Source organism: Fusarium fujikuroi, chromosome FFUJ_chr04 (assembly GCF_900079805.1).
Source record: "Fusarium fujikuroi IMI 58289 draft genome, chromosome FFUJ_chr04".
Taxonomy (NCBI): Eukaryota; Fungi; Ascomycota; class Sordariomycetes; order Hypocreales; family Nectriaceae; genus Fusarium; species Fusarium fujikuroi.
Window position 1 is genome coordinate 2555677 of NC_036625.1, and position 20195 is coordinate 2575871.

Here is a 20195-nt window from a genome sequence, read left to right on the forward strand (position 1 = left end):
AGTATTTATTAATTGTTTCTATCGCCCTGGATAACACTGAACTCTTTTCACCACCCAGGATAAAGGTCCTAAGAAGTTCTCTTGTCTCCGATTGCCACTGTTACCACTCCTGGATTTAGAGTGCCCCCTCCCCCATTCTTTGACAGGCTAGAGAGGTTTGGTGCCTGGCAGCGCTATCACTAGTGAGTAGATAGGCGTAGCCGCTTGACTATTCTTGGTGTTCAAAATCGATAGTTTGCCAACACTACACTGAAATGAGTTAAGCCAAGCTTCAAGATGCAGATTGCAATTTCCCATCTCACGCCTCTTATGTGCTGAGGAACTCGCAAAAGAAAACTCAATTCTCTTTCTTTTCAATAGTTCATCCTCGGTGGCTTTTTTGTGTCTCAAAATGATCCCACTTCGAACAATCGCATTGTCATGTTTGGCCCTGGCCCCTGTGGCTGTCTCGGCTGGCGCATGCAAGCCCAGATCCACCGATCTAACAACGGCCGCCTCGTCCACTCTGGAGACCGCGTCTACCTCCGAAGCCCTACAGTCAACCCCAACCGATCTGTCAACGACCATCGCTTCGACAATTGAGACGACAACAGAGGCATCTACCATCGAAACCACCTCCGAAGCTGCTGCCACTACTTCCAGCCCTCCATGCCCAAGCTACACCCAAATTGTTCCGCCTCCCAGCGGTAAAGTCTGCGGCAAAGCAGTTACCAGAGGAACTTTCCAATCCTCGCCCCTCTACCTCGGATCTGAACTATCAACGACTGGCCTCACCGGATGCGCCAAGTACTGTGGAGATACCCCAGGCTGTGTATCCTTTTATGCGGAAGATTATGTACCCGGGCCAGGTGCGCCGACTTACAAGATTTGCTTCAAGTTTAAGGGATATGAGGAGGATATTTCTTTTGGTGAGGGACAGAATGGGGGGTCGGCGTACTATGAACAGGGCTGCTTTGCTTGTGTTCGTGACGAGGCGCCTCAGTCGCCTATCCCAAGTTAAGAGACGAGGCTAAAGCTGTAGAAATACTTGACCTAAGACCTATAATGTAATGAAATGAGGATAATAGCTATATTTCCTGTCTCAATTTAATGTGTGAATCAGTTATTCACGATTTCTCCAAGTGTGTCGCAAGAAAGTTGAGAATATCGTCAACTTCTTCTGGTGCTTTGAACCAATGTCCCTCTAGTTCTGCTCCCTGATATTCCCTCCACTCAACCGTAAACCCAGCCCGGAGAATGATCTCTCGAGCCTTTCTTCCCAATTCGACATCGACATACGCATCGTCGGTTCCGTGTCCAAGAAAGATAGTCGTTGATGGGAGCCTTTCTCGAGATTGAGGAAGTGCGACCTTCGACTGAGCTAGCATCCCAGTGACAAACTCAGTCCCTGCATCCATATGTGACGTTGGCTCATTTGATAGATATTTCTCGATGCTGGAAGCAAAGGGAAGCCAAGTATTCGTAGCAAAGAATGCGCCAAGTGGTCTCTCAATAGTGTCATGGCAAAGCAATGTCCACATGCCCACTGCTGCACCCTGACTGATCCCACCTAGAACAACCTTTAATGTATCCCCGTTGAGTCTCTCAGTCTCCTGTTCTAGAATCGTCTTGATGTAGCTGACTGATTCCTTGATGCCCGGAATCTGAAGGTCTTGCCGAGCCGTGATGTCCGTCAAAGAATGCGCCTCAAACCACGCAGGCATGCTTTCTTGAAAAGCCGTGCTCCATAATTCACGCGAAGATGGAAACACCCATCGCCAACTGGGTAGTTTCTGTGCCAGGCTTGAATGATCTGACGAGAGAGTCTCCTCGAAGAGCTCTTGCGCAAACTCTTCACCGTTGCTTCCCCTGCCGTGGAGGAGGATTGCTGTATGAGTGTGTGATTCAATTGGTTCGATTGTATGGACTGGGCCAAACGATTCACCCTGGCTTCCAGCCGCGTTGCCTTTGTCACTCATTGCGATGATGATGCTGAGGGGAAAATGCAATTTTGTGATGATTCAGTGGAGACAGATGATGATTAACTACAACTTCTGGCCTTGAGCAAAAGACAAGAGAAATGACAAATCCAGCTACAGACAAAGGCCCTTTTCAATGAAATTAAACCTCTTGACAAATTATTTATTATATACATAACTTGTGTAGCTGTGACGCCGTCATTACTTCAACTCTGCAACCAAGTCAAGTCCACTTTATGATTCGACATTCTGGCTTGGTTAACCTACACCACGAGAGAGTCAAAAATGGAGAACCCCGGATATTGGAAAGAAATACCTATATGTATGAAGAAATTTGCAAGAATGAAATATGATGGATCCCTGAGAACGGATCTCTCTATGTGTATTGCTAAGAACAACACTCAAAGTAAAGTTGCCTCTAAGGCATGACTCGGATAAGCGCAGTCCTACGGCGGCATTTCACTTGACTGACCATAGCACAGCCATGGCTGCATCTGGCGATCTCGAATCGCTTTGGTGTACTCCGTATGTCGTGCAGTATCGCGGGGAGAAAGTCGCCGCAGCCATACCGAAGCCTCAAATCAAGATCAATCTGACGGAAAATGCCAAATCGGATATCTTGGCATTGGATCTCGCAGAGCTCCCCGCAGTGGCGGTTCTCGTTTCCGGGCGATAATTTGGCGGGGTATTTATCCGTTCGTGAGGGGATTTCGCTTTTCCGTCTCTTGGCCCAATGCCATTGACGATTGTGGAGAACCGGATATCCGTTTTCTCTTGTATATTATATAGCTTTTTTTCAATGATTCAACATGTCAGAACCGGTTGAGCATGCAAACATTGTCGAAACCATGACCATCAGACACGATTCCAATGCCGTTGAGGCTCGCAAGCCTGCCGTGCAGCCCTCACAGGCGAAGCTATTCACCTTGGATGAGATGATCAAGCGTCGCGCCGTGGAGCTGGGAGATACGATCTTGATGGGTGCGCCAGAGACGGGTGTTGATGATTTCAAGGAGCATAGTGCAGTGGACATCGATAGATATGCTGATGCAGCTGTTGCGAGATTACAGAGCCTGGGTCTCGAGCCTGTGGTATGTTCACTCTATCAGGGTACATGTCAAGGGTAAAACTAACTGAATAGGATCCAACGCTTGAGAAAGCACCAGTTGTTGGCATGCTGGGTCAATCAGGTATTCACGTGGTGATACAAATAATTGCTCTCAACAGATTAGGATACTCTTCATTTCTCATCTCAACAAGACTTGCAAGCCCAGCTATCACCCAGCTTCTCACCCTGGCGGATTGCAATGTCATCCTTACAACACCACCTTTTCACCCCGTCCTCAAGGAAGTTCAACAAAATCGCCAGCTTGAGGTTCTTCCTCTTCTGCAAAGTGCAGATATCTTCCACCACAATGCACCAAGATTCGTCAGAGATTATAGCCCCGAAGCGGAATCTCGCAAGGTCGCTGTCATTATCCACTCTTCCGGCTCAACAGGTCTTCCCAAGCCGATCTATCTCACCAACTCAAGCTGCATCGGAGCTTTTGCAGTCCACATGAACATGCGCGCCTTTCTCACATCGCCATTCTTTCACAGCCATGGATTCTACGAGGTTTTCCGATCGATCTACTCCGGCAAACCGATTTACTTCACAAACTACGGCTTGCCTTTGACAAGGGAGACGGTCATGGCGCAGCTCAAGGCTACAAAGCCCGAGATTTTTCATTGTGTACCTTATGTCATCAAGTTGCTTGCTGAGAGTGAGGAGGGCATTCAGATGCTGGCTGATATGAAGCTTGTCCTTTATGCGGGAAGTGGATGTCCCGATGACCTGGGTGATAGACTCGTTGAGAGAGGCGTTAATCTCTGCGGCAACTACGGAGCGTGAGTATCATTCGTCTCATTCTGAAACTGTCTGACACATTGTAGGACCGAAACTGGAAGACTCGCGACCTCCGCCCGTCCTGAAGGTGACAAGGCATGGAACTATATCCGTGTCCTCCCTCCAGCAGAGCCCTACACCATCTTCGATGAAGTCGCCCCTGGCCTTTTCGAATGCGTAGCTTTAGATGGTCTCCCATCAAAGAGCACTACCAACTCAGATAGCCCACCAGGATCTTTCCGCACTCGAGATCTCTTTACGCAACATCCCACAAGGCCTAATCTCTGGAAATTTGCTTGTCGCTTAGATGATCGCTTCACCCTCATCAATGGCGAAAAGGTTCTTCCCATCCCCATTGAGGGTCGTATCCGACAAGAAGAGATTGTCAAGGAAGCTATTGTCTTTGGCGATGGGAGGACATATCCTGGTATCCTTATAGTCAAGGCTGATCGGGTGGCCAACATGCCTGATGATGAATTCCTCGATGCTATTTGGCCGTCCGTCGAAGACGCCAACTCACGAGCCGAGTCATTCTCACGAATTCCAAAGGAGCTAGTCGTTATCGTACCAGCAGATTCAGCTTACCCGCGCACGGATAAGGGTACTTTCATCAGAGTCCCTACATATCGCCAGTTTGAGAAGGAAATTGAGGCTGCTTACAACAGATACGAGGGCCAAGGCGATGAAGCCGGCTCTCTCACACTCGAGGGTTTAGAGCTGGAAGATTACCTTTTACAACAACTGAAGAGCAAGTGTGGCGCGAATCTTGAATCATCTGAAGCAGATTTCTTTGCCTCTGGTGTTGATAGTCTTCAGTGTATTCAGATGTGGAGTCTCATCAAGCGAGAGATCGACCTTGGTGGTAGACAATCGGAGCTGGGACAGAATGTGTTGTACGAGACTGGTAACGTCAAGTTACTTGCTCGCCAGCTCGAGAGGTTGAGAAGTGGTGAGAGTGACGAGACGCAGGACCAGCTGAAGATCATGGAAGGGCTGATCGAGAAGTACTCTTCTTTCGAACGCCACGTCCCTGGATCTGCTCCTCAACCCGAGAAGGAGCTCGTGGTAAGTTTAAGATCTTGAATTGGTGAGATTGAGGCTAATGACTTAGTTACTCACTGGTGTAACCGGTGCTCTGGGTGCGCACGCTCTCGCCCAACTGACAGCTCGGCCCAACGTTGGAGCAGTATGGGCTTTAGTCCGAGCAGCCAGCGACACAGCCGCCACCGAAAGACTCTACAGCTCTCTCCAAGCTCGCGGTCTATCTCTGGACGAAGAGCAACGAAGCAAAGTCCTCGCTCTCCCCTGCGATCTCAGCCGTCCGGACCTCGGCCTCAGCGAATCACACATCTCCGAGCTCCGCACCAAGCTCACAACTATAATCCACAGCGCATGGGCCGTCAACTTCAACATCTCCGTGCAATCCTTCGAAGACCAACACATCAAAGCTGTGCACAATCTCATCCAGCTGAGTCTCTCCGTACAAACACCAAAGCCAGCACGCTTCTTCTTCTGCTCTTCTGTTTCATCGGCGGGAGGATCACCGCGCCCTGGAAAGGTTCTTGAAGCGCAGGTTCCTTCACCTGCACATGCTCAGCACACGGGCTATGCGAGGTCAAAGTATGTTGCTGAGCATATCACTGGTAATGCTTGTAAGAGTGCTGGTGCCGTGGCGAGGGTTTTGAGATTGGGACAGTTGGTTGGTGATACCAAGGTTGGGGAGTGGAATACTACCGAGGGAATTCCTTTGATGATTCAGACGGCGGTTACGCTTGGTGCTCTACCAGCGTTGAAAGAGGTAAATCTCCCGCATTGCGAGTTCAAACTTAAATACTGACATGAGCAGGAAATGACATGGTTACCTGTTGATCTCGCTGCTTCAACGATCCTCGACCTCGCTAGCCTCGGTGCATCATCACCTACGGACCGCTCTTCCGACCATGATCTAGTCTATCATATCCTGAACCCCGTTCGCTTCCATTGGGCGAACGACATGCTCCCCTCCATGACAAAAGCCGGCTTCAAGTTCGAGACCCTCCCTACAGACCAATGGATGGACCGTCTTCGCAACTCAGAACGCGATCCAGCCAAGAACCCTCCTATCAAGTTACTAGATTGGTTCGAGGGCAAGTATGGCAACAAGGCTGCTTCGTCAGCGGAGAAGGGGCCCTTGGACTATCTTACAGACAAGTCAAGGGAGGACAGCGAGACGTTGAGAAATGTACCGGACGTAACAGATGTGGAGTATGTTAAGATGGTGCTCGGACGGTTGCAGACACGATGGGCGGAGAAAGTTTGAGTTCAACATTAAAGTTCATTTGATCGTTAAATACTGTGCAAGTTCATGCTTCTAAAGGTGCTCTCTCTAAATTCTAAAATGCAAGTGCTTGAGTGATTCGATCCGTCGCTGTAAAAGGGCGTGCATCCCGCTCTGTCAACCTTGGTCTTTTCAAGAGTTGTACTCTTCAGTCCTCGTGGTTCTCCTCATCCTCCGTCTGAACTTGCTGTTCCGATAGTCTTGGGTTCCTGAGGGCAAGTGCGAATATGATCATGGGTATGCAAACGAAAATTCCGGCGATACAGAGAAGTCTCTGTACAGAACTGTAGCTGCTGATAATCGCTTCTCGAATCGCCGTTCCCACTGGATAATCCGGTATCACGGCAAAGGGCGAGTTGTAGATTCTCTTGGCAAGGGTTTCATCTGGTTGGAAGTCAAGATTATGCTTCAGAGCTTTGTAAAGAGTTTGCGTCCAGATGGCACCAGAAAGACAAGTTCCAAGCGCACTTCCGACGTTGTAGAAAGAGAGGTAAAGACCTGTGAGGATGGCTACGTGCTCTCGCGTTGCCGAGGCTTGGATAGATGCCTGAGTCGGATAAGCGAAGAACCCGCCCGCCACTCCGAGGAGGATCTGTGCGGCAATGATTCCGTCTTGAGACGATGTCGAAGCTCCGCCAGGGTATAAGATCAAAACACCGAATGCAACCATGAAAAGCAGTGTGCCTCCAACAATGATGAACTTGAGTCGACGAATCTTGAAAATGACAAGACCAGCTAGAACTCCCGTGATGACTCCAAAGAATGAGAAGAACGAAATGATGCGAGTTGCGTTCTCGATAGAAAAGTCAAAGGCGACAATGAGGATCGTGTAAAGGTAGTTTCCTTGCGTACACCATGCTAGGTTAAGAAGACTCCGAACTGCCAAGGCCGACCAGGCACCTCTATCACGGAGAAGATGGAATGGGACAAGAGGATGACGAGCGCCGCGCTGTTCCCAAGTGATGAAAGCAATCATGAAACAGAAACCAAGGACCAAGGGGAGAATGATGTACCAACTACGCCAGTGGCTAGCGGTTCCACCGGCAACGGTTAAAGGGGCTAGAATGAGCGAGAAGGCGAGGACAAGAAGGACTAGGCCGATGATATCGAGTTGGTGAAAGAGATCGGCTCTGCCTTTCTTGGTCTTGAGGGAAACCAAGACAATCTCATCGCTCTCCTTTCCGCTTTCAGATTCCCAGGTTTTCCTCTCAAGGAAGTAGAGGCAAGATAGGAGAGGCAGTGAGGCAATGGGGTAGATTATGGCCCACATTCCAAGACCCCATCTCCAAGTTGTCGTGCTCAGTACTGCAGAGGTAATGTTTCCGCTGATCCAGGTGTTGATGAGGAACGGAATGGCTGGGAGATAGCTGAAGAAGACGCGCGCTCGCATGGATGAAAAGTCGGCGATGAGGACTTCCAAAAGCAGGACGATGCATGTATGTCCCGTTTGGTAAATCACCGATCCTGTACAGAAGACCTCTACTGACGGCGCTGTTGACTCGATCGCGATTCCGAGGGTATATAGAACTGTTGAAATGGCGATGACTTCGAACCTGCCAAAGACATCTGCCACCTTGGCCGCCGTAGGTTGAACCGCCACCGCGATAACATTGCGCAAGACGTTGATCGTGGAAAGGTACGAATGCAGATCAAAACTCGATGTTGCATAAGACTGATACGCCAAACGAACCTGACTCTCTAAACCGTACGCATATCCGACGAGGAAAATACCCGTAAAGAGCCAAATCCGATGTGCGCGGGTGAGATTTTTCGAGACAACAGCCATACGCGCCACGCCCGCCGAGAGCCTCTTAGGATTCGCAGGCCTCGCGGCATTTTGTGACAAGTCACTCGAGCCTGGTTCTGGAGCGCCCAGAAGCGGCGCTGTTTCTGAGGACATGTTCGGGTTGTTGATGAGAGGGAGGAGAGAGTGAAGAATTTTTGATGAGGTGAAACAAAAAAAAAAGCTGCAGGTTCAGGCATCAAAGGCAGGGGGCAGAGGGAAAAGAGTCATCTGATTTGATTACGAGTGCATGGGGGTGACTTGACCTTGTGACAACGCATGACAAAGCCATCTGATAAGATTTCATGTCCAATAGCGGCGGATCTAACCGTGGTCTAAGTGGGGACCTGACGCCATTATCACGAATTTGATGCCTGAGGCCCAAGGTCACCCGAAGAGTATACCGTCAACCGAGTGTTGTAAAATGTGTGGATATAAATATTCCATACGACTCTGGCCCAGCTATTCCCAGGTATCACCAGTCTGTAGATTGTTGCGCTGCTGATGATCTGCCGTGTCCTCTGTCAGATTTGGTCAATGCTACCCAAATCACCTTCAGGTTGGATTGAGCTTATCAGATCATGCAGGGCAAAACTCAATCTGGGCACCGAGGTAACGGTAACGGTACATATACAGAGCTTACTCAGGGCTAGTGACGATAAATAAGGGCTGTGGACGCAGTTTTCTTTTTCTCGCGATTAAATTATTTAAAATTGACCCAATGCGTATAGGGTTTGCCAAACCTGCCCAAATTTGTTCCACTTGTCCGCGACCCAAATAACGATCCATCGCACCCCAAAGATAGAATGGCTATTTATATCTCACTCTGACCTCTGGCAGCCTCGGTGAACCTCAACAAGTACCAATAAACGTCATCTTCTCCATGACCCGACGAATCCGCCCGTTAAAGAAGTACAAGGGAATAGCAAGAGACCCCAATGCAAAAAGGATGCCTCCAAACAGTATGTAAGTATCTCTGATACCCATCGCGCTGATCCAAGAATTGAACGAGTGACTGTATCCAAAAGAAATAGCATTTCTTCCTCCGCAAGTGAGCACAATTGCAGGTCCCGACATATGCGGCAGCAACTCTCCCAACCAAACTCCAGTCACAGCCGAGATAGCGCAGAAGCCAAAATAGAACAGGGCGAAAGCTGCATGCATGCCTACCCAGCTGTACTGCGTTGGATCCGCAGCCACGACGCCATAGATGATCATGCCCAGAAAACAGAAAATCGCTGGGAGAATAAAGTTCGGTAAGACATGCTCAGGCTCTCGAACGCCGCCATTTCTCTTGGTCAAGTAGCGACTGATGGGTTCTGCTAACTCTCCATATCCTAGACCAAAGAGTGCCCCGATAGCTGCTCCAACCTGGACCGTTCCAACTGTTTCGGGGGAGAAATTCCAGGGTGGCATTTCAAGGCGTTGTGCGTAGGTCAAACTGAGTACAACAAGACCACCGAACACCATACTGTTGAAGAGAAGAACCCAAAGCGTCCCTGGGATAAGAATGCAGAGGAACATATCTTTGTATGCACCGAGGAACCGGGCAACAGGCGACGGCTGAACTGTAAAAAGTGCGAACTGACGCTTATAAGAGAGCTCTGTGGGATTCTCCGACTGAGCATCGTCAATGTCGAAGCCAGCGTCGCGGGCTGCTTGTGGCGAAGCAAAGGTTCGATGAGTACCGTAGGCGTCCGTCGCATGAATTCTTCCACTAAGTTCGGCAGCGCGACGGTTGAAGAGGGTCTCGGGGACGCAGAAGATGATGAGGATCATGGCAAATACTGCAAAAGCTAGCCAGAACCAATAGTTGAGTCTCCAATTGCCGCCTGCGTTCTCGACGATGAAGGGGATAGGGACCAAAAGTATAGACGACCCGATGGCGGTCAAAGCCCAGTAGGCAATGAGTCTTGCGGTTCGCTTATAGAGGAATGACATGTCGAGGACGATAATTGGTAGCTGCGAGTTGTTAGCATCAGTTTGTTTTAACGAGTCAGCAGAAGAAGAAAGATATACCAAACAGTCCGAAATACCCGCAGTGAGACCCTGCAAGCAACGTGCTCCAAGGTGAGACTCAAACGTCTGCGACTTGGCAGCCCAGATGATCGATGCCACAAATATGATATTGCTCAAGATGAAGGCGAAGCGGCGACCGAGTGCCATGGACAAAGGAACGAAAAAGAAGTTTCCCAAGCCCATGCAGAGAGAAGGATAACTAGCAAGGTCTGCAATACGGTCGGGATGGAATGTCTAGAGTTCATTCGTCAGTGATAGCCAAGAGTTTGTAGCCTTTAGACTTACACCTCGCGTTTCCTTCATATATTCAGCAATGAGGTTTCCAAAGAAGAGCGGCGTTGACTGAATGACACCGAATCCAGCGATGCCATACATACAGACCGCCAAGAGAACGAGGCGCTGTCGCCAGATCCCAAAGTTGAGGGGATCGTTTGGGTCGCATGATGGAACTGGCAGGTTTCGCACATTTCCATGGTTGTCGTATAGCAGGACACCGGCACTGTTACCTACAGCGTCCTCCACGTTCATGGCCTTGCCGTGGTTATCGTCTTTTCCCATGATGGTGCACGATGAAGAAACGAAAGGGTAAGGATAGGATTGGTTGAAGATCGACGGAATATCTGCAGAAGCTAGATCATCCTCGACATGAGATGCTGAAACCGAACAATCGACAAGACAATAGGAGGATACATCGCAATTTAACACAAAGACCTGATTGGGGTCTCACAGGGGGTCTCACGATAGTCTGGGGCCCCGTGAAACTCTAATTAGCACTCCGGGGTTTTACCCCGCGGTCTGGCCCAGCAGATCTGCTTTCTGTTGGCAGCGAGACAGCGTTCGGGCCGAACTGGAATGTACGAGAGATATCAAATTAGCTGGCTTCTCTTGCCAGCAACCCCGATGTTCGGCCCGAAAATCATCAACAATGAATCTTTTATTGGTTTATTCGGGCTCATGAGCTACGATTTCGAGGGGAATGGAACTGAGCCGTGGAGTCAGTAACCGAGGTGTGCCAATTCAGGTTCGTCTCACAACTTCGATAATGGAGAGATCGATGTGGAAAGCGCCTATCATGGCTGGCTCATGGTAGCATCAAGTAAAGCAAGCAATCTGGACGCCCCGGATTCTCTAAGGACCATACTAATGACTTGTATTCCACGACTGGAAAACTGAATAGATAATTCTTCCGTGCCAATACTTTTCTTGCAACAGACATCGGATATTCCTGTATTAACTGCTCCCCAAATTAATGTGCCCTGTTTGGGAGTATATTAACCCAGACCTTGAACTTTTGGTATGATATATCGGGATGGACAACCCACTGCGGAAGTGATCATATTCAACCAACCTATCCTGACAGCATCAGAGACTATCTCCGCTGATAGAGGTCCTTCATCAAACACGCTGGCAACAACCTCGACTAGTACATCCACCGAAGAGGCACCATCAGTCACCGAAACTTCGGAAGGAAAGTCTGGGGGCATGTCGTTAGAGAACAAGATAGGACTTGGTGTCGGTCTACCTGCGGCTGTGGCAGGGATAGTCTCAGCTGTGCTAGCGGTTTGGCTGGTAGTAAAGAGGCGGAAAAGAAGAAGAGCAGCGCCGGCAGTACCAGTAGTGCCCTTGGTTCCAACAGTTTCGGCAGGTACTTCCAGTGGCATTAGCTCGAGCTCTTAGGTCTGAGATTGTTTTAGGGTGTAGTGCGTTGATAAGGATAAGTAATGCGGCTTCACGGGAAGTAATGGCAGAGACTTGTAAAGGTTAGAAGATACGGATTGCCTTGTAACTTTGTACAAGAGTTTTTACTCTAAAAGATTATGCTGCGTCGTGGGTGCAGAAATTGTACAGCCCTGTTGTTAAAAATGCTCAAACATACCATTGGAACCTCTTGGGGGTTAGAACATTAGCAAGACATGGTTTGCTTCACTGCTCTAGAGCAAACTAGCCCAACTGTAGAACTACCTTCACTGGATATTATTCTAGATGTTTGACTTGTGACTGGAATCTCATATCTTGCCCGCGATTTCGTTGTCCTCTTTTCTACTGAGTTGATACTGCAGGATAAGAAATGCCACGCTTTCTCCTATGTGACACCACCGTAGCCCTTTCGTCGTGTCGATAACACAAACCCCTGGAGTGTACCAGATATGACCGTTGATATCGACTAGCTGCATATTCTTATATTTCGTATATGTGCCGAGAGTCCGACGGCGTGGCGTCAGGTAAGCCTACGGTACGGCGAAAAAGCGAGGTCCCCGAAGGCTGTGGCCCCATATCCGAGTTACGCGCGCTGGCTTTGCTGGGAGCAGTTTGGCGGCATAGCAATAAGATTTACCGGCATGCGTCACTCCTCACGCCGAGAATAAAGCATGAACGATTTAGGTGACTAGAATAAGCCCCGATCTGAACTGACAATGGCTCTCCAGGAATCACATACCAAGGCATATAGTAGACTATGTTCACTGCGGACCGGCATTGCAGTCCTTGAGGACAGATCAAAGCCCACGACAACTTCAGATTTAAGAATAGATAATGTGATATGTAAGAAGCTCGGCTCCCTGATAATGTTGCTTTTTCTGATTCCAGAACATGTTAGGCGAGCTTCGGCCGCCAGCGGGCCTGAATCCGCTCCGGCTACAACAGCGAAAGAAACCCTACAGGCGAGTTAAACCCAAATTGCAAAGGGGTCAGACCCGTCAGTGGTCCAAGGACGAATCCCGGCAGTCCAGGTCCACATGGCGGCGTTGGGCTGAAAACGCTTCCGCTTGATTGAGTGTAGCGTCCTGTGTAAGGTTATTGCTTAGAAGATCGAACGATTTCATCATAATCTCTGTGTTATCAACAGGGACTCAAGGGCTTCCAAAGGGGTGACAGCAGCACGGCAGATACCCGGAATACGTAATCCCAGGGACACGGTACGGGAAACGAGCTGTATTTGGGTGGCCGCCACGGACCTGCATGCATCGTGACTGATCCTTGATAACAAATCCCTGACTCCCGGAATTCTGTGTTCGCCTCACTGTTCTGTGCCTCCCAGCGACAGAAACTCAGGGTTGCTATCCAGGTACTCGGTATTTCCAACGCAAGAACTGCGCTTGTGCGATTTAGAGTTCAGGTCATAAACAATTGACAAGCAAAGCAAAGACCATGCGATTTGACGACCGTTCTCGGACCACTCGCACGAGCACAGTAGCATTGAGGGCGGGAAGTGGGCAGACGGAAATGCAACCTCGCCAATCGAATTGGGATGAACTGTCACAGGATTGGAGCCGGCGTATAATGAAGTGGCACACACAAATTTCCGCTACCTTTTCCGACGGGTCCGCTGACGAAGCAACGTTAGGCGAACCGGTTCGTTGGTGAGCGCTGATCAGGCTCATTTTCTGGAAGGTGAACTACTCTTGGCTTTGTCGATCCCTGTCACTGGAGTTGGGGGGTGATCCTTCAATCGGGTCAACGGGCTCCGAATTGAAATTGGATGCGCGCCATTGATCGCCAGCGACAGAGCTTGGCTTTGACTCAGAAAATACATTGTGGTGGAGGAAGATAACAGAACGTATTATTACAACGCAGATACTAGACTATTTTTGATCCCGCAAGATGCTCAGTTGACTTGAGTTTGACGCAACCTCCGTCTCGTCCGTCCGTGAACCCGTGCCCTTGGAATTCTTCCGAGAGTCAATGTATTCTGTAACAGTAATCTCTTGGGTCCGTAAAATACCCTCAGAAGGCTGGCGACTGTGACGGACGGTACCGAGAGCGAATGTTTCGGTCGTAGGATCGTCTCCAAGTGTATCATTTATTCTCGTATTTTTCCTACTCCTCATCCCAGTGCCGTTGGACTGCGAATGGGAATAAACATATCCAGTGCCCTGCTTCTTCTTATTCCAGAATCCATACAGAGTCGGGGCGTTGACGACAATTGTCGCAGTGAGAAGCTCGGTGCTAGCCCATGTCGTGCGATTGACCTGGCTGTCTTTGTTCATGGCGTTGATCGGCAATCGGATGACAGTAATAGCGACGATGAAGATGCCGAGAGTGAATAGTACGTAAAGTTTGAGTTTGCGCTTCCAGGATGTCTTGAGCGAAAAGAATAACGGAATCGGGACGGCGAGAAGCATCACGTCGGTGACGATGTTGAGAACTCCAACGACGATAAGTTGCAGTTGGGCTTTGGAGCAGGTTCCAGGATCGGGAACGACCTGCCAATACAAATGAAAAGGCACGCACTCGCTGAAAGTCGTGACTTGGACAGCGACGTAAGTACCGAAGAAAACGAGAAGAAAAGAATACATAATCGTCTTCTGATATCGCAAGTTGAGCAGCAGTCGTCGGTAGACATCGAGTAGCACGAGCTTCTGTAACCAAAGGCTAAAATGATGTCAGCACGACTGCCCTCGAGTCACTAAAGGAACACTAACAATGAATTGTAAAAGACTCGATTGGTAATGGCGAATTTACTCCCAATCTCCCGTCGATGAATAATCTCATCCGTAAAAACCATCTTCTCCCTAAGACTCGGTTTGATATTATTCGTTCCCCAAGTAAGAACGACATGAATCAGCGCCAGTCTCACAGCACAGCACAAAATAGCGCCCATTGTGAGGTAATCGCCGAGCACAAACTTCTGCTTGGCGACTTTTCTCCATATCAGCCGCACCCCCATGATCAGGAGCGACAAGCAGCTGAAGAACCAGTGGATAAACAGCGTAGGATCCTCCATCGTGTCGAGTTACACTGCGAAAAGGGAAAAGGAAAGAAGAAAAACAAGGGAGATCTTCGTGGCGGGGGATGGGCGCAGATCACATATCTTTTTATTGTTACTGTAGATTGTTCTTTGATGAAACGCTTCCTGTTACCTGCTTTGCTTCTTTTCAGCTTTCGGCCACTTGAATCCCAGCGGGACGTTCCCCGTTAATTACGCTTGTTTTTTGTGCGAGTTTACTGACGATATGCTTCTGGACTTGTCAGTTTTAGTGCCTAGCTTGGTTTCCCGTGGCGTTAGGTCGTGTCTTTCATTTTGGGTACCAGCGCTAGAACGGGCCGTTTTCCTTCAACGGGGGAGATGTAAACTATTCCCTGTGCGCTAGAGACGGAATGACATTGCGAGCGGTAGTATCAATAATTTATTTAATCAATATTCTAGGCGATGTCAACTGACGCCGTGGAAGAATATCGCTTGATACCGTCAATCGGGCAATTGGGCCGTTCGTCCCTCATGCGCCATTTTCTTGTGGCAGGGATATCACGCGGGATCCTGGGATGCGGATGATACGAGCTGCAACCTTGTTAGCAGGGGCCTAAAAGTCTAGAGTTCAGTCTGTCGCATCCGAAATGGAAAATGAGGATGACGATCCTGTCTAGTGTAGCTCACTAGCCAGGAGGCCTTGAGCAACCTCAATTCCGCAGTGTAAACCCCCTGCATGATGCAGTATATCTGCGACTGTTTCTTTTCGTTCTTTTCTTTTTTGTTCTTCCTGCATCCGCGCTGCATCTCCTTCCCCATCCATCCATCCATACATCTTTCTCATCTCATCTGCCCACCATGCGTTTCACCTCCCTCCTAGTCGCTGCTACCGCGACATTCACCCAGTGTCTCGCTGCGAGCTATGGAAGCCAGGGTGAAGTTCCTGCTATTCGCACGTACTTCATGGTCGGCGGAGGTTATGTAGATGATGGTGCGGGCGGAGAGATCTTCCGTGATCAGATGTACGTGGAGAGATTGGTCCCTACCAAGGGACCTTACAAGTCCACGCCTCTCGTATTCATCCACGGACAGGCCCAAACAGGAACCGTAAGTCCCCTTGATTTATGATACGAAACAGCCTCGGCTGACACAGAGACAATAGAACTTCCTAAATAAGCCTGACGGAGGCCGTGGTTGGGCGAGCCAGTTCATCAACCAGGGATACGAAGTTTATATCGTCGATCAGACCTTCCGAGGACGATCGGCATGGGCGCCCCTCGCTGGTGCTACCAAGCCCTCCACGTACTCGGCAGAGATCATCGAGCAGCGCTTCACTGCCGTGCAGGAGTTCAACCTGTGGCCCCAGGCTGAGAAGCACACCCAGTGGCCTGGTACCGGCAAGCGAGGAGACCCTATCTTTGACGCCTTCTATGCTTCCAACGTCCAGTTCATCAACAACGCCACCTATCAGCAGGAGACCGTCCAAGCTGCCGGTGCCGCCCTTCTTGACAAGATTGGCAAGCCCGTTATCCTCCTTGGTCACAGCCAAGGTGGTATGATGCCCATTCTTGTCGCTGATGCCCGCCCCAAACTCACAAAGGGCCTCATCCTTCTTGAGCCCTCTGGTCCCCCCTTCCGAGACGCCGTCTTCAGCACCAAGGCCTCTCGCGCTTACGGTCTGACTGACATTCCCCTCGTCTACAGCCCTGCCGTCACAAACCCCTCCACCGATCTCGTGCAAGAAGTCCAGCCCAGCCGTGGTGAGGACTTCGTCGAGTGTATCCTCCAAGCCAAGAAGCCTGCCCCTCGCCGTCTTGTCAACCTTGCCAAGAAGCCTATCCTCCTCCTGACCTCTGAGGCTTCTTATCACATGCCCTACGACTACTGCATTGCTCGCTACCTTAAGCAGGCTGGTTGCTCCAAGACCAAGCACATTGAGCTTGGTGAGGTTGGCATCCACGGTAATGGACACATGATGTTTATGGAAAAGAACAGTGATCAGATCCAGGCTCTTGTTGAGCGCTGGGTGCGCTCAACATAATTTGGCTGCCCTTTAGCCTTCGTGTCACTTCTCAAGCAAACGATGTTTGCTGCCGAGCAGAACCTTCGAAGTTGTTCACAACTGTTATTGAGTTCAGCAGCTGTTCAAGTATGAGAGAATAATAGATCAAACATAGTCGTCTCTGACGACCTATATATATAGAATTAATTATAAATGTAATGTCATAACAAACACGCCACCATAACGATCGTTAAAAATGCTACCAAAGAATTCTGGGGTCTTTCACATACCCAAGACCTCCAACTTAACACGCCCCATCCGGCACATGATGCCCAACATTTGTCTGGCAAACCTCCGACGTAGGCCGGACTCACAACCGACGGCTTCACCCATATCTAGAGCCAGTGGTGGTTAGCTTATGATCTGACCATTATTGTATAAAGGAGGTAAAACATACCTTGGTTTCTTGTACTGGATGTTCTGTTGTTTATCCCCATTCTTCAGTACCTCGATCAGTTGAACAGCTACAACGACGGTATCCTCGCTCACATCGTTTCTCCCATTCGAGTCTAGGAAGAACTTGATCCCTTTTGTTTTATTTTCCTTGCTCTGGAGGTCCAACTCAGCCACGTGTTCGCCATCGCAGAACCCCCACTTCTGACTCTCAGATTCATGAGCCACGAACTGCAGACCGGTCAAGACGCCCACGTCGTTAAGCCATACACGGAGAGCCTTTAGGTATCCGCCGTAAACGTGCCACTTATCGGGTTCATAGTGAGGTATGTCTTCGATCTCTCGTTCGAAAGAACCTCCATGTATACAAGCGCATCGGTCTTGCTTCTTGACGTCTTTCTCGTGCTTTGGTGATACTACGGGTATTGGCCCGAAGTGCATTGGCTCATGGCCTTCTGCGTACATGAAAATCATGGAGGTCATCATGAGCAGCTCTGTCGTCGTGCTATGACACATCGTAATGTCGATGGATTCAAGTGGTTTTGAGCAGTCGAGCCACGTCACAACTGTCTGCGGACCCGGGACGCCAACGCCGGGGTAGCGCAGTCTCTCGATAACTCTTGTCGCGCCACGGATCTGTCCAACTTCAGCTATTGGGAATTTTGTCTGCGGACGTTTGGGGACCCAGTAATGCCCCAAAATATTCTCAGCATCCTTATCCTCGCGTTCTTCTCCTAAATTCACAGAGCTAAACTCGAGCGTCAATACCCCAAGGGACGTCAGTGAGCTGTTTCGGTCGTCAGACCATCGGCAGTGAAAACCTTCAATGGACTCCATGTTTAACCCTTCTTTGGCAAGGCCCCTCTCTTCTCGTCCAGGTCTACCAACGATGAAATGCTGTGTTTTATCCGTTACGAAGCGAATGCCCTCAACTTTATCCTCCCCAGTAATATAGCATTTCGTGATCTGCTCATCGCTATCCATGAAGAAGTAGTGCATGGCAGTGGGGAGGCCGATAGATCGCCGGACTGTTTTTGCTTTGTCCTTATATTGAAAAAAGACTTCGAACCCGCGAAATTGAGCATCCACTCCAAGAATGAATTTGTAGTCCAAGTTATCGCTGTGCGGCTTGGTGAGCATCAGTGTCTCTACAGGCGTTGGCATCAAGGGGTCTAGTTGCACTGGGTAAGTCGGCCAGATTTCGGGCCGGCAGGGGATGCCGCCTCTCCAGAGGAAGTTTGCGATTCTAGGATCGGGTCGAAACATCGTTAATACTGAGAGTCCGTCTAGATCATCAGGGTATTCCATCCCGACCCGACAATGGGCAGACTGAGGCACCTTTTCTTGATCTTGCTGCAGAAGAACCAGGCTTTCCACTCCTCTTCCCTCATTCCACGAAACGCCAATGCCAACCACAGTATGCCAAGGCTTGGGAACGAGAACTCGGACGTCTCCCATAGGTTCACCGAACGAAATAAAGTCGTCGTACAGGAACATAAACTTGATCCCTACAATCACTCGTCGCCAGACCCTGGGTATCTGTTCAGGCACTTCCTTCGTCACGATGAGAATTCCTGCTAGCCAATTATCTGGGGGGATCTGTGCATCTTGGCTCCTGTGAAATAAACCCTTTGATCCTAAGGTCTTGGCTGTATCTGTGTCGGGATCGTAAACCCCAATACCAACAAGGTGCTTGCTGGCATCCCAATAAACCCTAATCACAGGCTCGGCTTTCTCGAGATCTTTCATCTCCTCGATGAGGCTGACTCTGTCATAGATTGTGCTGGTGTAGGCTGGGAATATCAAGAGCGGTATGGGACTCGAGATGGCGCCCTTTAAAATATTGTCAGCCTTCTTAGTATGTTTAATTAAAGGCCCCTGCTTTTTCGTCTTCGTCATAGTCATCGTCATGTTCGCCGACTGGCCGCGTGCCGAGCACTCCTCCAAAAGTCGAGAACATACACCCCAGATCCGACACCGATTCTGAAGATGCATCCTGACTGGAAGTGTGAAGTTCCCCTCCCTTAGGCGGCCATTGCCGAGAGCGACGAGATTCTTGTAGTACATGGCCATATCAATTGTCATCTTGTGCTGTTTGACCGAAAGAATGTACTTTGCCCATGGCATATCATTGTAGATCTTTGTAGGAGTCAACCTTTCGCCATTGAGGATGTGCGGAACACTTGAGCGAGATCGTCGTGAGTTTATTTTAAGCTCGTCCACAAATATGGTAAGATCAGAAACGCGGTTTGGTGATGCGAACGAGAAATCATGGGCGGTACCGACCAGACTGTGTCTTGGCTTGTCATAGTCGAACTTCAGTCGGCTGCGATAGATGCTGTCATCACGAGGGCAGTAGTTTTCAAGGGTGTCATAAAGAGTTGAGAGATCGATATCTCGCGGCTCATAAGCGTCCGCTAGCACCTTGTAGCAATCGACGTGAAATGGCGCTGCGAATGCATGAGGCCCTTCGCAGTGGTACCTGAGTGTGAGTCAGCATAATCTGTTCGCCGGTGGTAGGTAGTAATGGGATACTTACACTTTCACGAGTCGGGAGTCGAATGCCTCGCCATGATTGGCAACTTCTTCATCATCGTGCACGTCAAAGGTGTTGTCTCGATGATGCCGTGCTTTCTCAATTATAAAAGTCCTAATGGTATTAGATCAACCGAAATCATAGGGGGCTATAAGTCTGACTCTTACTCTTGTGTTTCGGGGTCTCGAGCAATGATCATAAATTCCCCCATCCACGCTCTATCGATATCGTTTCCCGAGTCTCTGCCATGGCCGACATCACGGTCCCGATGCTTGTTAAGTATGGGCGCACAGCACAAGGCGCATTCGACACTGTATCCGCCCATGACACGCGGTGCACTTATATCGATGAGGGTGCGAAGTTGCGATGATCAGTAGTTATCATTTATTGTTTACTATAGTTCTCAGGGGGAGAGGCTGTTAAATTGCCAGGGAGACTGTTTATGGCTAGTGGCAAAGGCGCCGCTATGCCTCTTTGGGCTATAGCTTGTAGGGATAAGACCCACAAATTGAACCCCGGGAGTCTGATCGAGTGTTTTAGGGAAAATGTAACGCT

At 49.5% G+C, this 20195-nt stretch overlaps 8 protein-coding genes; 3 read left to right on the forward strand and 5 right to left on the reverse strand.

The window, feature by feature from the left end:
• Positions 1–391: 391 nt before the first annotated feature.
• Positions 392–1000, forward strand: FFUJ_14586 (uncharacterized protein; the record flags this gene model as incomplete). Its single annotated transcript, XM_023576536.1, has 1 exon — positions 392–1000. The coding sequence occupies one exon, from the start codon at positions 392–394 to the stop codon at positions 998–1000; it is 609 nt and encodes a 202-aa protein (XP_023429713.1).
• A 106-nt stretch (positions 1001–1106) lies between these two features.
• FFUJ_14587 (related to lysophospholipase) lies at positions 1107–1958 on the reverse strand (the record flags this gene model as incomplete). Its single annotated transcript, XM_023576537.1, has 1 exon — positions 1107–1958. One exon carries the CDS (start codon positions 1956–1958, stop codon positions 1107–1109), a length of 852 nt encoding a protein of 283 aa, XP_023429931.1.
• An 809-nt stretch (positions 1959–2767) lies between these two features.
• On the forward strand, positions 2768–6142 carry FFUJ_14588 (related to nonribosomal peptide synthetase MxcG; the record flags this gene model as incomplete). XM_023576538.1 has 5 exons in its annotated part: positions 2768–3049; positions 3100–3845; positions 3891–4908; positions 4955–5641; positions 5690–6142. 5 exons carry the CDS (start codon positions 2768–2770, stop codon positions 6140–6142), a joined length of 3186 nt encoding a protein of 1061 aa, XP_023429714.1.
• Positions 6143–6308: 166 nt separating this feature from the next.
• Positions 6309–8060, reverse strand: FFUJ_14589 (probable SIT1-Transporter of the bacterial siderophore ferrioxamine B; the record flags this gene model as incomplete). The annotated part of the gene is made up of 1 exon (XM_023576540.1): positions 6309–8060. The coding sequence occupies one exon, from the start codon at positions 8058–8060 to the stop codon at positions 6309–6311; it is 1752 nt and encodes a 583-aa protein (XP_023429715.1).
• A 735-nt stretch (positions 8061–8795) lies between these two features.
• Positions 8796–10520, reverse strand: FFUJ_14590 (uncharacterized protein; the record flags this gene model as incomplete). XM_023576541.1 has 3 exons in its annotated part: positions 8796–9905; positions 9963–10196; positions 10248–10520. The coding sequence occupies 3 exons, from the start codon at positions 10518–10520 to the stop codon at positions 8796–8798; spliced, it is 1617 nt and encodes a 538-aa protein (XP_023429716.1).
• Positions 10521–13543: 3023 nt separating this feature from the next.
• FFUJ_14591 (uncharacterized protein) lies at positions 13544–14685 on the reverse strand (the record flags this gene model as incomplete). XM_023576542.1 has 2 exons in its annotated part: positions 13544–14333; positions 14384–14685. The coding sequence occupies 2 exons, from the start codon at positions 14683–14685 to the stop codon at positions 13544–13546; spliced, it is 1092 nt and encodes a 363-aa protein (XP_023429717.1).
• An 822-nt stretch (positions 14686–15507) lies between these two features.
• Positions 15508–16690, forward strand: FFUJ_14592 (probable fusarubin cluster-esterase; the record flags this gene model as incomplete). XM_023576543.1 has 2 exons in its annotated part: positions 15508–15756; positions 15812–16690. 2 exons carry the CDS (start codon positions 15508–15510, stop codon positions 16688–16690), a joined length of 1128 nt encoding a protein of 375 aa, XP_023429718.1.
• A 372-nt stretch (positions 16691–17062) lies between these two features.
• On the reverse strand, positions 17063–19965 carry FFUJ_14593 (uncharacterized protein; the record flags this gene model as incomplete). XM_023576544.1 has 3 exons in its annotated part: positions 17063–19586; positions 19644–19754; positions 19808–19965. The coding sequence occupies 3 exons, from the start codon at positions 19963–19965 to the stop codon at positions 17063–17065; spliced, it is 2793 nt and encodes a 930-aa protein (XP_023430029.1).
• Positions 19966–20195: the final 230 nt, after the last annotated feature.